This window comes from Rhinoderma darwinii, chromosome 12 (genome assembly GCF_050947455.1).
Source record: "Rhinoderma darwinii isolate aRhiDar2 chromosome 12, aRhiDar2.hap1, whole genome shotgun sequence".
Lineage (NCBI taxonomy): Eukaryota > Metazoa > Chordata > Amphibia > Anura > Rhinodermatidae > Rhinoderma > Rhinoderma darwinii.
In genome coordinates, this window is record NC_134698.1 from 72,211,632 (window position 1) to 72,226,009 (window position 14,378).

General features: G+C 36.0%; 1 protein-coding gene across 4 annotated transcripts in view; it reads right to left on the reverse strand.

The window, feature by feature from the left end:
- Positions 1-2,417: 2,417 nt before the first annotated feature.
- MDGA2 (MAM domain containing glycosylphosphatidylinositol anchor 2) overlaps positions 2,418-14,378 on the reverse strand; it is a 392,414-nt gene continuing 380,453 nt past the window's right edge. For all 4 annotated transcript variants that reach the window (XM_075843991.1, XM_075843990.1, XM_075843989.1 and 1 more), the window contains exons 15-17: positions 9,908-10,038; positions 5,965-6,070; positions 2,418-3,878 (exon numbers count right to left, since the gene is read on the reverse strand). In XM_075843991.1, coding sequence (XP_075700106.1) covers positions 3,784-3,878; positions 5,965-6,070; positions 9,908-10,038 — 332 coding nt within the window. In that variant the 3' untranslated portion in view covers positions 2,418-3,783. The remainder of the gene's footprint in view (positions 3,879-5,964; positions 6,071-9,907; positions 10,039-14,378) is intronic.

Below are 14,378 nucleotides of genomic sequence, written 5' to 3' on the forward strand. Positions count from 1 at the left end.
AGACTAAGTTGGTGGGAAGACTGAGTAGATGGGAAGACTGAGTTGGTGGGAAGACTGTGTTGTTAGGGGCAGATTGGGCCTCATATAAACACTAGTGCAGACAGTGCAGACAGAAAGAGGAGATGTCCATAGCAAACCAATTGCAGTACTAATTTTTCTAGTGTACCTTAGAAAATTCCAGAAATTATAAAATTTCTAGCTGTGGATAATCCTTCTATTTTCTGTTTTTTATTTTTGTGATTTACTTTACTCCGATCTACTTGCCAAATGCTATTTTTATACTGGGCATTCCAGGGTTTACACAGGTACCAGAAGACCCTCACATGGTATTACTGTCAAGATGTGGGGAGGGTGGGGTCTCTGTGTCAAGACACAAGGTGGGATCTTACGCAGCTGATACGTACACCCCCCACCAATAAGCAAAGTTACTAGGGTGTTACCAACATATGTTACTGGATATCAAGAATCATCGTATGAAGGTTAACGTACAGTTGTGTACTGAATATACATGACATTACCCACCAGAAACTAGTCTCAGCAGTCGACAACGTGTGTACCATGTGTATTGTTTATATACTGTGTTATGATTATCCAATTGCTGCCTAGTTATGATTGGTGGCGGTCCGAGCACTGAGACCCCCACCAATCGCTAAAATGAAGCGGCAGAACTGCTCATGTGAGCGCTCAGCGGCTTAGTTTCTGTTCGGCTTTTTACAGGAAAGCTGATGTAGCGGTGTACGGGATTATAGACTTGTGCTCAGACATCCACCAATCAAAACTTCTGACATGTCACTATGACATTATATATAAATTATGTGTGCATTAATATTACATAAATATTAGCAAGACATAGTAAGGTCATAACCAAGACCTTGTACAAAATGAATTCTGCATTACTGCATTATTTGAAGTATAAAATGTAAAGGCATATTCAAGGAAAGTTCATTTATACGGTATGCTGCTCCTTTGTCATTCACGTTACATTCGCTAAGCGTAACGCAGCAAGAGTGGTGACCCTGTTACAGGACCTGCTTGTCCTCTAAGCCGCTTTCTCTAAGCAATGCTTCAGTCCCCCATTACAGAGATAATAAATGTTCTTCTCTCGCAAACCTTGTAGTTCAAGAGGGAGCCTAGTAACAGTCTGTGAATGATGATATCCTGATCATGTTACATTACAACTTGTACAAGTTCTCTGGGGTTAAAAACAGACACACAAGCTGACCCACCCACAGAGTGAGAAAGGCAGCTCCCAATATAAACAGAATTGTGAAATGCCTCCGAAGAGTGCTAAAATTGTAAATAAAAATATACACTAATTCATACATAATTGGATAGAACCGCATCCTTCCGCTAAGATACACTAACTTTTTGGTAAAGTGGAATGAGAAGCGCTGCAAAAGTCGCAGTGTTTTTCGCAAATTGAGACTTTTGGGGCATTTGCAGATTTTCTATGCCAGAAAACTAGCGTAGAAGTTATGATAAAATCCCCCTTGTGTTCACATTTAATTTATATATTTTTTTCCACTTGTAGTATTATCTACAAGTCATTCCATTTGGTAATAATTGAGAATAATAATAATGAGAATAATTATTATTATTATAATATACATACAGTATATATATATATATATATATATATATATATATATATATATACATAAAATCAACAAGTTACTCCATTTTGGTAATAATAATAATTACTATTATTATTATAATAAAGTATATATGTATATATATATATATATATATATATATATATATATATATACATACATATACATACATACATATATATATATATATATATATATATATATATACATACATAATTTGTTTCTTAATAATTCCATTAGGTTTAACAAAAAATTATGTATATATTTTTGATCTGTAAAATATTTTATTTTTGGATATAGAGACAAATAACCAGTAGACCACTTATCATACCTTACCTGGAAAGAGGCTTTATTGAACATAGCTGTAAAATTATTATTATTATTATTTTTTTGTTCAGTTGAATTACTGAATTGGCACAAACATTTCTACAGTTTTTTAAATAAAATTAAAAAAAAATAAAAAATAATTGTGGTCATTATTCTACTATATCTTCTTGTGCTTCGGTTGTTTAAATCAATTTCTGCAATGTTAAATATATATTTTGTTTTATTTATAGCCCAATTGCTTGCATAACATTTTTGTAACCATCATGTGTTTTAAAGAACATAAAAGAATATTTTTGTAGATAAAAGTATTTTTTTTAAATGAAGTTAAACTTTAAGATAATTTAAAGAAATCAAAAAATATCTTCAAATATTCATAGCCAACGTTATAAGGGACATATACAATGCATTGAAAAAGTGGCTGGTTAAGGTATGGTATTTAATCAGGTAGCTCAGTCATTTTTTACATTTTTTTGTAAAAGTGTATTTTCTTTTTTTTCTTTTTTTTCAAACTTGCCAAAATAATAAAATACTATGTCACAATCTGCACAGAGTCTGATTAGCGGGCAGAGGCATCGGACCTTCAATTTTTGTTTTTTAAATGAAGAGTAATATTTCCGACCCACAATTTCTGTTGGGTCAATCGAGCTGCAGTTTTTAGATACTCTTAAACTTTTTCCTCTTAAGATTAGACTGATTTAATTTCAAATGTAGATAAGAGTAAGAATTTTTTCCCCATTAAAAAAAGAAAATGATATCGAAAATCCTTGGACAACTTTTCAAACCATCTTAGTTGTAGTTATCAGAAAAGTCGATTTTTCCAATTTTTGAAGATCAAAGTATAAGATATTGTCAAACGGGTAATAAGCGAGAAGGCCATGGCTGTTTTTAAGGTGAAAAAAGAAATCCAAAAACAATACATATATTTATATATATATGTATATGTGTAAAAGGAGCTTATGCAGCAACTTAAGTCCATGTATTTTTGTAGCAATTTTTATTTTTTTTTAATCTGGCCTGTGTTCTATATTCATGAATTGTAGTTTGCTTAAAAAAGTTTTTTGTTTTTTAGTTTCCACAAACCACTCACAGCAGTGCAAGCTTGTTTAGCTAACTTTTTTCAGGCTTGTTAATTGAAGGCACTTGGTTTCCTGGCATTTTATAAAAGGTGGTGGTTTGGTTCCTTTATTACAGCTGATGATGGGCCTGGTTGCGACTTAAACTTTGTGTCCATAAGCAAGCGAAATCCCCAAAGCTGAAAAAAGCTTGTAAGATTAAGCTGCTCTTTCTTGAAGACATCTACATGCAAAAAAGATACGGCATACCTTTCATTAGCAAAGCTGTGTGACAATATGGAGTACGTGGTCTACAGAGGTCTCATTTTGGATGGTGGCAGCCAAGGCAAAAGGGCTTACTGATACTTGTTCCATATTAAAAACCTTTTTGAATGGAAAATAAATGCCAGATCTTCGTGTACCCTGTTAACTGTGAGGTTTAGGTTGGCAGGCCATTAGGTGTCCATGGTATCAAGCAAACTCTATTCATTTGAAAGAAAACCAGCCATAACGTTGTGCTTTGACAAGGATTTTCATAATTCCTTCCTTTAAGAGAATATTCAGATTATACTGTGTTCGTGAAAGCCACAGAAGCACTGTAAGGTCTCTCCTTTATTTCCCGCCTCAAGTATAGTTGTAACAACAATTTATTTCCCACGTTCCAGTAATTCCCAGTGCCTTAGTGGAGGAATCTTTGGTAGATTGTTTTTTTTTCTCAGTTGTCCATTTACAAAGACTCTTTCTTCGTACCAGTGCCTAGTGAATCTTTTGTAGCCTCTGCCAGGATATGGTCACCTTTGATGACTTAAAAAAGAAAGGAAAAGGAAAACTGGATACAGCCATATATGCAATATAGTCCCAGACACTTTGACTCCAGAAGGCGGAGCTGAAAGAGAAAAAAATAAGATAAAAATAAATTAGGTAGGTTGTCAATGTTGAATCACAACACAAAGAGATAGATGACTACTTAAAGGGGTTGATCTGGGTGGATTTTGGAAAACTCCTTAACTTTGCTAGATGTTGGGAAAAAATATTTTAAATATACTTACAGTCTTAAAAACTATTATTTCTATCCCCACCGGTCCTCCAGGTAGTGATATCGCATCTATTGAGAAGTTATGTCACATGGCCGACAATTATGACATGGTCCAGGGGATGCAACGTCACAGGGGTATATCTTGATTGGTCACAATAATCATCACAATTTATGGACAATGGACTGGTGTCAGGGGAAGCAGTGGGGTTAGGACCAGATTAAGGTTGGTGGAGGTCCCTAGTCAAAATATTTGGTGGGGGTCTCCATCCCCCATGACTCCCTATCACAACCACATATAGGAGAGCTTTTTTAGAGTTATGAAACAGCTGAGACACTATTAGACTTCAAGAGCCGCATGCATGAGTGACCACCTGTCTACCTGTTTTCGGCTGGAAAGGATCAAACGTCCATCAGAAAGGGTAGGTGGTGGAGGACCCTGGTGACTACCTATAATCAGGCCCTGAGCGGGACACAGTCGTGAATACCGTAGATTGCAAGTATATTTAAAATATTTTAATTTTTCGACATTTTGCATGGTAAAGGTGTTTTCCAAAATCTACCTGAAACTCGAAAAAACCCTTAAAGTAAGATGATGCTGGTTTCATGAGATAGAAGTAAGCCCTGAGATGGTTCGAAATCTCCATTGACTTCTGCAGCGTAACACTAATGCTGCAATCCAATCCTGATAAATTAGCTATTACACAGTATTTGTTCATTATTTCAATGACTTAGAAGCATCACCTTGTATAAAAAAATTATTTATGTGACAAAAGTCCACACATTAGCTGCATGCTTCTACACTTATAGGGGTTGTCCACTTTGATCAATTCCTTTTAGTTGGACGGGTCTCACAACAATAAGCCGATCAGATGGTGTCCTAATAGTGGCATCCCGAGTGATCAGCTGTTATCTGTGGGGAAGACCGCCTAAAAGTGTTACATTTCCTAACAGTGCCACCACAGGCAAAATTCAGTATTACACTGTTCTCATTTAAATCAATATGCTGTCTGTGTAATGTAAAGAGGTACCAAACGTCCTCCAGAGAGAGAGACATTCTTTGTAGCCATTATCCACTTTGGCTAATTGACGAGGGTTCTAAATGAACATATTAAACCAGACAACCCCTTTAAAGAGAATCTTTCACTACCCCATACATGTTAAGCTGAGTGCACAATGTTATAGGCGCTGCTTCACAGACCCTGGGGCACTTTAAACTACCTGTCTAGACTGCACTGTTTTTGAGATATCAGTGCCGTTATATTTGGCACCCGATATGTAAATTACCCCCTGTACTGTCAGTGGGGAGTTTCTTTTCATAGAAAGGGCAGGGGGGCGTGATACTTAGCGCTCTGACACTGTCCAATCAGCTACGGGCAGTGTCAGAGCGGCTTGTGCCTGTGTGATCTCTTTTGTGAGATCACAATCTTGTCATCGCTAACTGACAAGACCTGGAGAACGCGCACGCACAGCTCCGTCACCGTCGCCACAGAACAGAAGAGGAGAAGAAGGTGAATACTTCTTCTCCTCTTCTGTTCCGTAGCAGCGGCGTCACAGCTGTGCGCACACACGCTCTCCTTCTCTCAAGCTCTTGTCAGACAACGATGACAGGATTGTGATCTCGCGAGAGAGGTCACACTGCACAAGCCGCTCTGTTACTGCCGTAGCTGATTGGACAGTGTCAAAGCGCAAAGTATCACGCCCCCCTGCCCTTTCCACGAAAAGAAACGCCCCGCTGACAGTACAGGGGGTAATTTACATATCGGGTGCCAAATATAACGGCACCGATATCTCTAAAATGGAGGAGGCTAGACAGGTAGTTTAAAGTGCCCCAGGGTATGTGCAGCGGCGCCTATAACATGGTGCACTCAGCAGCACATGGATGGGCTACTGAAAGGTTCTCTTTAATTAATAATCCTGTACAAAAAGTGGTACATACAAGTGACCGGCTGATCCACTTTCATACATTCTCCCTCAATGATCGATACATCATCCATGGCGATGTCGCCTTCAATACCAGGACCTCGAACACCCTCAAAAAGGATCTGTGTTGGGGAAAAGTTTTGAGTCACATTATTTAGCAGTATTAAAGACAATGGAAGTATATTGGTTTTAACAGTTATATACTAGTCTTTCTTAATGAATTAGAACATCATAAAAAAGTTAATTTACACCTATTGGGTCAACAGAAAAACAGCTCCAAAAATGGACGTAAAAAACGCATAAAAAACCGCTTGATGCATAAAAACGGCTGAAAATCAGAGACTTTTCCTTGAAAACAGCACTAATTACTTTACACCCGTTTTTAGTTTAGTGTGTGAAAATACCCTTCGCCATAATCATCAACATTAAAAGAAAAAAATGCTGGAAATAGATCACTCTGTGTGTAATGAATCTATAGAATATATGAGAGACACTTTTTGAATTGAATTACTGAAATAAATTAACTTTTTGATGATATTCTAATTCATTGAGTAGGACTAGTTTACTAGATAGATATGAGATAGATAGATAGATAGATAGATAGATAGATAGATAGATAGATAGATAGATAGATAGATAGATAGATAGATAGATAGATAGATAGATAGATAGATATGAGATAGATAGATAGATATGACATAGATAGATAGATAGATAGATAGATAGATAGATAGATAGATAGATAGATAGATAGATAGATAGATATGAGATAGATAGATAGATAGATAGATAGATAGATAGATAGATAGATAGATAGATAGATAGATAGATAGATAGATAGATAGATATGAGATAGATAGATGATAGATAGATAGATAGATAGATAGATAGATAGATAGATAGATAGATAGATAGATAGGAGATAGATAGATAGATAGATAGATAGATAGATAGATAGATAGATAGATAGATAGATAGATAGATAGATGATAGATAGATATGAGATAGATTGATAGATATGAGATAGATAGATAGATAGATAGATAGATAGATAGATAGATAGATAGATAGATAGATAGATAGATAGATGATAGATAGATAGATGATAGATAGATAGATAGATAGATAGATAGATAGATAGATAGATAGATAGATAGATAGATAGATAGATAGATAGATAGAAAGCTAGATAGAAAATAGATATTAGATAGATAGATGATAGATAGATAGATAGATAGATAGATAGATAGATAGATAGATAGATAGATAGATAGATAGATAGATAGATAGATAGATAGATATATAGATAGATAGATAGATAGATAGATAGATAGATAGATAGATAGATAGGAGATAGATAGATAGATAGATAGATAGATAGATAGATAGATAGATAGATAGATAGATAGATAGATAGATAGATAGATAGATAGGAGATAGATAGATAGATAGATAGATGATAGATAGATGATAGATAGATAGATAGATAGATAGATAGATAGATAGATAGATAGATAGATAGATAGATAGAAAGCTAGATAGAAAATAGATATTAGATAGATAGATAGATAGATAGATAGATAGATAGATAGATAGATAGATGATAGATAGATAGATAGATAGATAGATAGATAGATAGATAGATAGATAGATAGATGATAGATAGATAGATAGATAGATAGATAGATAGATAGATAGATAGATAGATAGATAGATAGAAAGCTAGATAGAAAATAGATATTAGATAGATAGATAGATGATAGATAGATAGATAGATAGATAGATAGATAGATAGATAGATAGATAGATAGATAGATAGGAGATAGATAGATAGATAGATAGATAGATAGATAGATGATAGATAGATAGATAGATAGATAGATAGATAGATAGATAGATAGATAGATAGAAAGCTAGATATTAGATAGATAGATAGATAGATAGATAGATAGATAGATAGATAGATAGATAGATAGATAGATAGAAAATAGATAGATAGATAGATAGATAGATAGATAGATAGATAGATAGATAGATAGATGATAGATAGATAGATAGATAGATAGATAGATAGATAGATAGATAGATAGAAAATAGATAGATAGATAGATAGATAGATAGATGATAGATAGATAGATAGATAGATAGATAGATAGATAGATAGATAGATAGATAGATAGATAAAAGGTAGGAAATAGCAGCACTTCTAAAATTAATTCCTGGTGCTATGCAAACTTGACCTTGATCCTGGGTCCACCAGATACACATACACAAAAAAATCCCAGCACTCCAGTAGCGGTTTAAATGCTACGTTTCAGCCCCTCACACGTATTTTTGTAACCCAGTTCACATCTTTCTATAATCAAACATTATGTCCAACATACGGTAATCTTCTCCTGCAGCATTGTCATTTCCCATAAAGTTTTAATCCTGGGGAGATGGAGCCCCCGGATGATGATGAGAAGCGCCACACGTTCATACACATTTACTGTTGTCAAGACTATTGAAGGGAGTTCAGAATAATACAAATCTGTACATGAGACACCAATAAAACTGTGGCTCCCACTACTGAGCACTGTCATAATGCCAAAAGAACAATTTGGAGCTCGCAGGGAACGGCCTGTCCTATTCTAAGATTTATTGGTATCTTTAGCCATTTTAACATTGTGTATTTGTATATTTCATAGCTGAAGCACGTTGGTTTAATAAGTTATCAGATTTGTTGATAGATTTAAAGTGAACCTCTGATTTTTTTTTATTCAATTTGGTTATGTTGTCTTCCAGTGTTTTTAAATCTTCTCTTGATCTGGTTACATTGAGTCAGTGTTTAAAAATAGGCTCAATGTCAAGTGGAAACCATCAGCAAGCAGCCTAGCCGATATTGATTGGTCTTCACAACTGCTGTTGTGTAAAGAAGTTAGAGCCCCATTGCAGGCAGATTGGGTAAAGAATTTATTAAAAAGTGATCAGGAAAATATAAATCAATAGGATTCCTTAGGATCCATGACAAAAATTGATCCATCATATCTTTCATGGAGCTTTAAAAAAAATGGAATGACTAGATGTAGGAATCTGAATACAATGACTCCTTGATTGGGATTTTGCAGTCCATGTTTGGTACTTTTTGTAAAATATTTAGAGATTTCCCGGTCCTTAAAGGTCCAGGATTCTCTATGTTGTAGAGGAGTTTTTGGAGATCTTCTCCATTCACAAACTACCTTCAGTGGTCAGATCAGCCAACAGGAATTGATGGGAAAATGTGTAATCAAGTCTAAGATTTGTTAACCATCTTAGCAGGGTTCACCATGGAACTGGACCAGGTAAAGGCAGTTATTTTTGTAAATACAATGACAGGAAGTGGGTCTTAGGCATGACTACCCCAATGCAGCAGAGTTCCTAGTGGGTAAACTTCCAGGATGGGAAATTGTTAAAAATGTTTTTTACGTTTTTAAGTACTTATCTGCAATTTCAGATCTCAAGGATGTAGGACCAAAAAATTGTGGTGGCAACTAAATTGTGGACTGAATCACATTACTGTAAGGCCTTATTGAGACGAAGGTAGAATACGTCAGTGTGACGGTCGTTAAAAAACAACACGCACGCATGTATTTCAATGGGGCCGTTCACACAGCCGTTGTTTCAACGGACCGCGTGAAGCGTCTGTTGAAAAATAGAACATGTCCTATTTTCTTGCGTTTTCACTGATCCGTCCATAGACTCAAGTCTATGGGGATACATGAAAACGTGACCTGCACGGGGCAACACGGATGTGAAAAACTGCCTTTTTTTTACGTCCGAGTTTCCCCACTTTCATCTGAATAAGGCCTTAAATAAGGAAGGAATTGGACATCGACAATAAGGTGTCTGCTGGGGTATCAGAACAACCAGGACAACTTACGATTGAGTTGTAACCACTATACCAGTCTATGACTTTTACAAACTCGTCAGGTGTCACCTACCTGAAATGAAGCTGTCGGGTGTATATTAATACGGGCTTGATGCCACTGCTCTCCTTTATTTCCGGTGGCCGACCAGATAGGAATCTCTGTGCTGGTTTGCCCTTTGAGTCGAAGGAATACGTTCAAGCTCCCTGCGAAATTCAAAAACAGAGGAGAGACTTATGAGAAAGTGTTGTGATCTTTTAGCTTGTGCCAACCATTTTATTTTGCCATATTGTGCCATAGTACTGCTCGAGTATCCTACAAACGCCATGAAAATTCTTAATAGCGGGAAATCCCTTCATATCTGGTATTTTCAGGGCTCACAACTGTATGAATTCACTAAAGATGGCCTGTAAAACATGGGCCACTTTTTAAAAAACATCCAATTGTCAGGAAAATTTTATAAAACATAACCTTGCTTCCGTAAAAAAGAAAAAAAAAATCTATATGGCCACCATCATTTTTGTAAGAGTTTTTCTGGACTTCTGGATGTCAAAGCTTCCTACTTATGCAGTATTAAGGGAGTGGGGATGTATTTTTGCATAACTACTATAGGCCAATTCGACTTTCCAAAATTTGAAGAAGCTAGGTGACAACCCTTGTGAGAGCTGTAATAGGGGCCTTATTGGCCATTAAACAGTTTTCTCTAAGAACAGATAAAGCTTTAACTTGGCTGATGAAAATTATCCTGAACTTGAGACAAGATGACAAATCAAGGACTGATGCTTAATCATTAAAGGGGTTGTCAGTCCCAAAAAATTGATGGTCTCCATCTAGTATTTTCAGGGCTCACAAAGGGACAAGTGTATGGTAGAAGGCTGAAATACTGTGTACCGCCGCTACAAGTGAGTGAGCAGCAAAGAAAATGAGGGGTAAGCAGCACTTGTACGAGGGCTGTGACCCCTTCGAAAAAAAGCTGGTTGGCGGGGTGCCGGGAGTCTGAGGGATTCTGTGCATAGGCCATACATTTTTGGGGACTGAACAACCCCTTTAACACACCCAAAAAGTTAAAATAAATAACCAAAAAGCTTATATATTTTTCTGTATTTTTTTATACAATTCTTATATTTATTTATAGTTAGTTTTTTTTAGATTTATTGTATAGTTTATTTGTAAAAGATTAAATTAGTATTTTGCAAATACTGTAGCTTACAAAAATAAAAATTGTCCTGTTTTTGAAAACAGACTTTTTCGTCTGTAGAGACACCGTAAACCACAAATATCCATTAGCATAGTTCTTTTTAACATATTTCTTCACCTTTTTTTTTACATTTTACTAAAGATTTATTTGAAACACAGTAAAATATTTGGGTAGTGCCGTCACAAGAGAAGTTATATGGTAGCTGCATTTCAACGAACCTGAATATAACACATGGTGTAGTATTACATATACTCCTGGTCAAGATACACTCACACTTTATAAGACTTATTCCTACCACAATATAATATCCTGATCATATGTAATACATTTGTATAATTTAGATATCGAACCTTAAATACTCCCATAGGTCACTAAGTTCCATATAGCACATATGTCCCTCTACATAAAATAGCTGAAAAACTAGGGTTTACATTTCTGGCACTCAAAATCATTAAGTACAGTATATTTTAGGCCAGTATTTATCTTTGAGATGTATTTATATACGTATATTATAGTCATTTTTTAGAATGACTATGTTGCCTAAAATAAGTAATAATATTAAAGGAAATGTATCATCATATACATATAAATATATTTTTAACATTTATTTAATGGGGGTTTTTATGTGACTATAAAAAAACCTGAAATATTCCCGATTTTTCACTAGTCACTAGAGCAGCTACAATAGAATGACACTTCCTGTCATTTTTTTTGTAGCTCACTTTCAGCTTCGCTGTGTAGCCTGGGACAGAGTTAGCAGAGTCATTTTATTATAATAAGAGGGCAGGGGATTTAATGAAAGATGACAGCTCTATTGTATAGCTGAAGGCCTAGATCAGGCAGGATAGTAACACTATACACTATATACACAGATAAGGCTCTATTTACACTACATTTGCAGTGTATGTTTGGCATATGTGTTGGGAAAACTCCTAGTGCATGTGGCAAACGCATTCCTAGGACCCTATTGACCCGACATAGGTCAAAAAAGTGTCAAAAAGTGTTTTTTAACTGTATTGAATAGCACAGTTCACTACGGTATTTAATATAGAGTTATGCTGCACAAAAAAATGCGTAGAACACAATATATGATTTATTTTTTTACAATGGGACACTATAGGCAATTTATACCACTGCATACCGTGGCATATGTCGTAGCCTTCAGTCAGAGGAATAAGTCAGGGAATTCTTCCTATGTATACCTCCGATAGAAGGTTCAAATGCTGTGTGAGTAGGGCCTTAGGCTCTGTATGCAGTTCCTTTTCTGTCTCCATCTCTTCTTGGAGAATGTATTAGCCTATGAACACTTTTCTTACCATTAACTCCCATTTACTACGCACAAACACACTGCTATACTGACAATACAGGAGGATGCCTGTGCCTCCAAAATGTCAGCCCCCAAGGCTCAGTTCACGGGTTCCGTATGAGCTTTCTGTCAGGGGAACCCATGAACGAAATCCGAACTGAAACAAACGGAAACCATAGGTTTCCGTTTGCATCACCATTGATTTCAAGGGTGATGGATTCAGTGCAAATGGTTTCCGTTTGTCACCGTTGCGTAAGGGTTCCATTGTTTTTATAGAATCAATACGGTAGTCGACTACGATATTGATGGAAAGTTTCGTCAGAACTCATGAACAAAGTCCCGATGTAGATGTATTTACTTAAAAGTTCTTCTTTTCTTAGAACTCTGCGTTGTGCCGTTCCTCATTCTTCTAACAAATTTATCAATAAATAAACAACTGGATGTTACCATTCTCCTTCACAAAGGGGCATGTCCCTACGTAGTCTAGCACTGTAAGCACTGATTGGACATTGTCAGTCTGTGAAGGGGTAACGCCCTCAACTGGTAACACCCTGTTGTCCATTTATTCATACATTTCTAGGAGGAATAACAGAGGAACAGCACAAAGCAGAGTTCTAAGAAAAGATGCTACCGAAATGTTATATGGGAAATACAAGAATTTACTAAAACAGACATGTCAGGAGAAGTGACAGGTCCTCTTTAATTTCATGATAAATTTCCTTTAAAAAGCTCAAAGTGCAGCAGCCATATAATAAAATCTGAGAGACTGACAATGGAGCTCCACAAGCCTCATATAGTGACCTTTAGTAAGACTACAGTGACGGAAAAGTATCTCTCCCTAATGAACCCAATTCACTTGTTGGATACTGTATGCAAGGCTGAAGTCATTTGGAAACCTGCTTAAAAAAAATGGAGGGTGTTTAGAAATCAATGTCACTGTGAATAAGACTGGTACAAAAGAATAAGACTTTCATAGCAGTGCGACAAGGATCTGTAGGCTTGCCTTACTCATTAAAACCTCTATTGAGAAGAGAAAAGGCTGGTCAAGCACATCAAAGAACATGATAACAATATCATAAGGGGAATGACATTGTTACTTCCTTTTCAGCTCTACCACGCTAGAAAAAGACGTGTTTGTTCAAGTAGATTAAGAAAAAGTTGAAGAAAAGGCAAGTCAAAGTAACTTAAAATGGGTATTCCAGCTTCAACAAATAAGCTGGATACAGTGTGCACTGAGTATAGTGTTCCTATGTTGCCTTATATATCCGTAAGAACAGGGGTCCCGTCGCAAAACCGACTGCAGGTCGGGTATGTGCCCTGCCGCTCCATTCAAAGTTACATCTATGGTATTAACCGAAACTTCCCAGCACAGCTTCCATCAGTGCCATAGACTTTTAATGGAGCAGTAGGGCACATGCTCAACCGGTGCACCATTTAACTCCTCCTGGAAAGGGTTCTTGCGGCTGGAGGGAACACAGGACCCCAGTTATGGTTATCGGTGGTGGTCCCAGCAATCAGAACCCACTGATCTAGCTGTTATTTATAACTTGTTATAACCAGAATATATATAACCCTTTTAACTCGCCTGTCCTATAATGATAATGAGTTGATTCTTCTCATATTGTCCCAATCTGTACAGCAAAGCTGACTAATAAGCTACAGAAAACAGGAAGTGTCAGCCTATTGTGTGTGCTTGTGTGGCCATTTTTTGTATAAAGTCATATAAAAAATAAATAAATATATATTTATAATTAAAACCTGATTTAAATGATCTATCATTTTCTGATGATATATCCTTTTAAAGACTACATAAGACTAGCCCTTTAAGTCTATCGAGTTTGATCTCTTATTCTGCAGTGTTGAGCCAGAGGAAAGCAAAATAATCTCTATGGGCAGCTGTCAATTGTCCCCTCTTTGTGGAAAAATCCCTTTCCGACACCAAATATTGCAAATAGCAATCAATTATTTATCTCAAATGTTCTCATACATATAACTTATAATATTATATCTGTCCAGAAAGACATCCAGACCCCTTCTAAAAT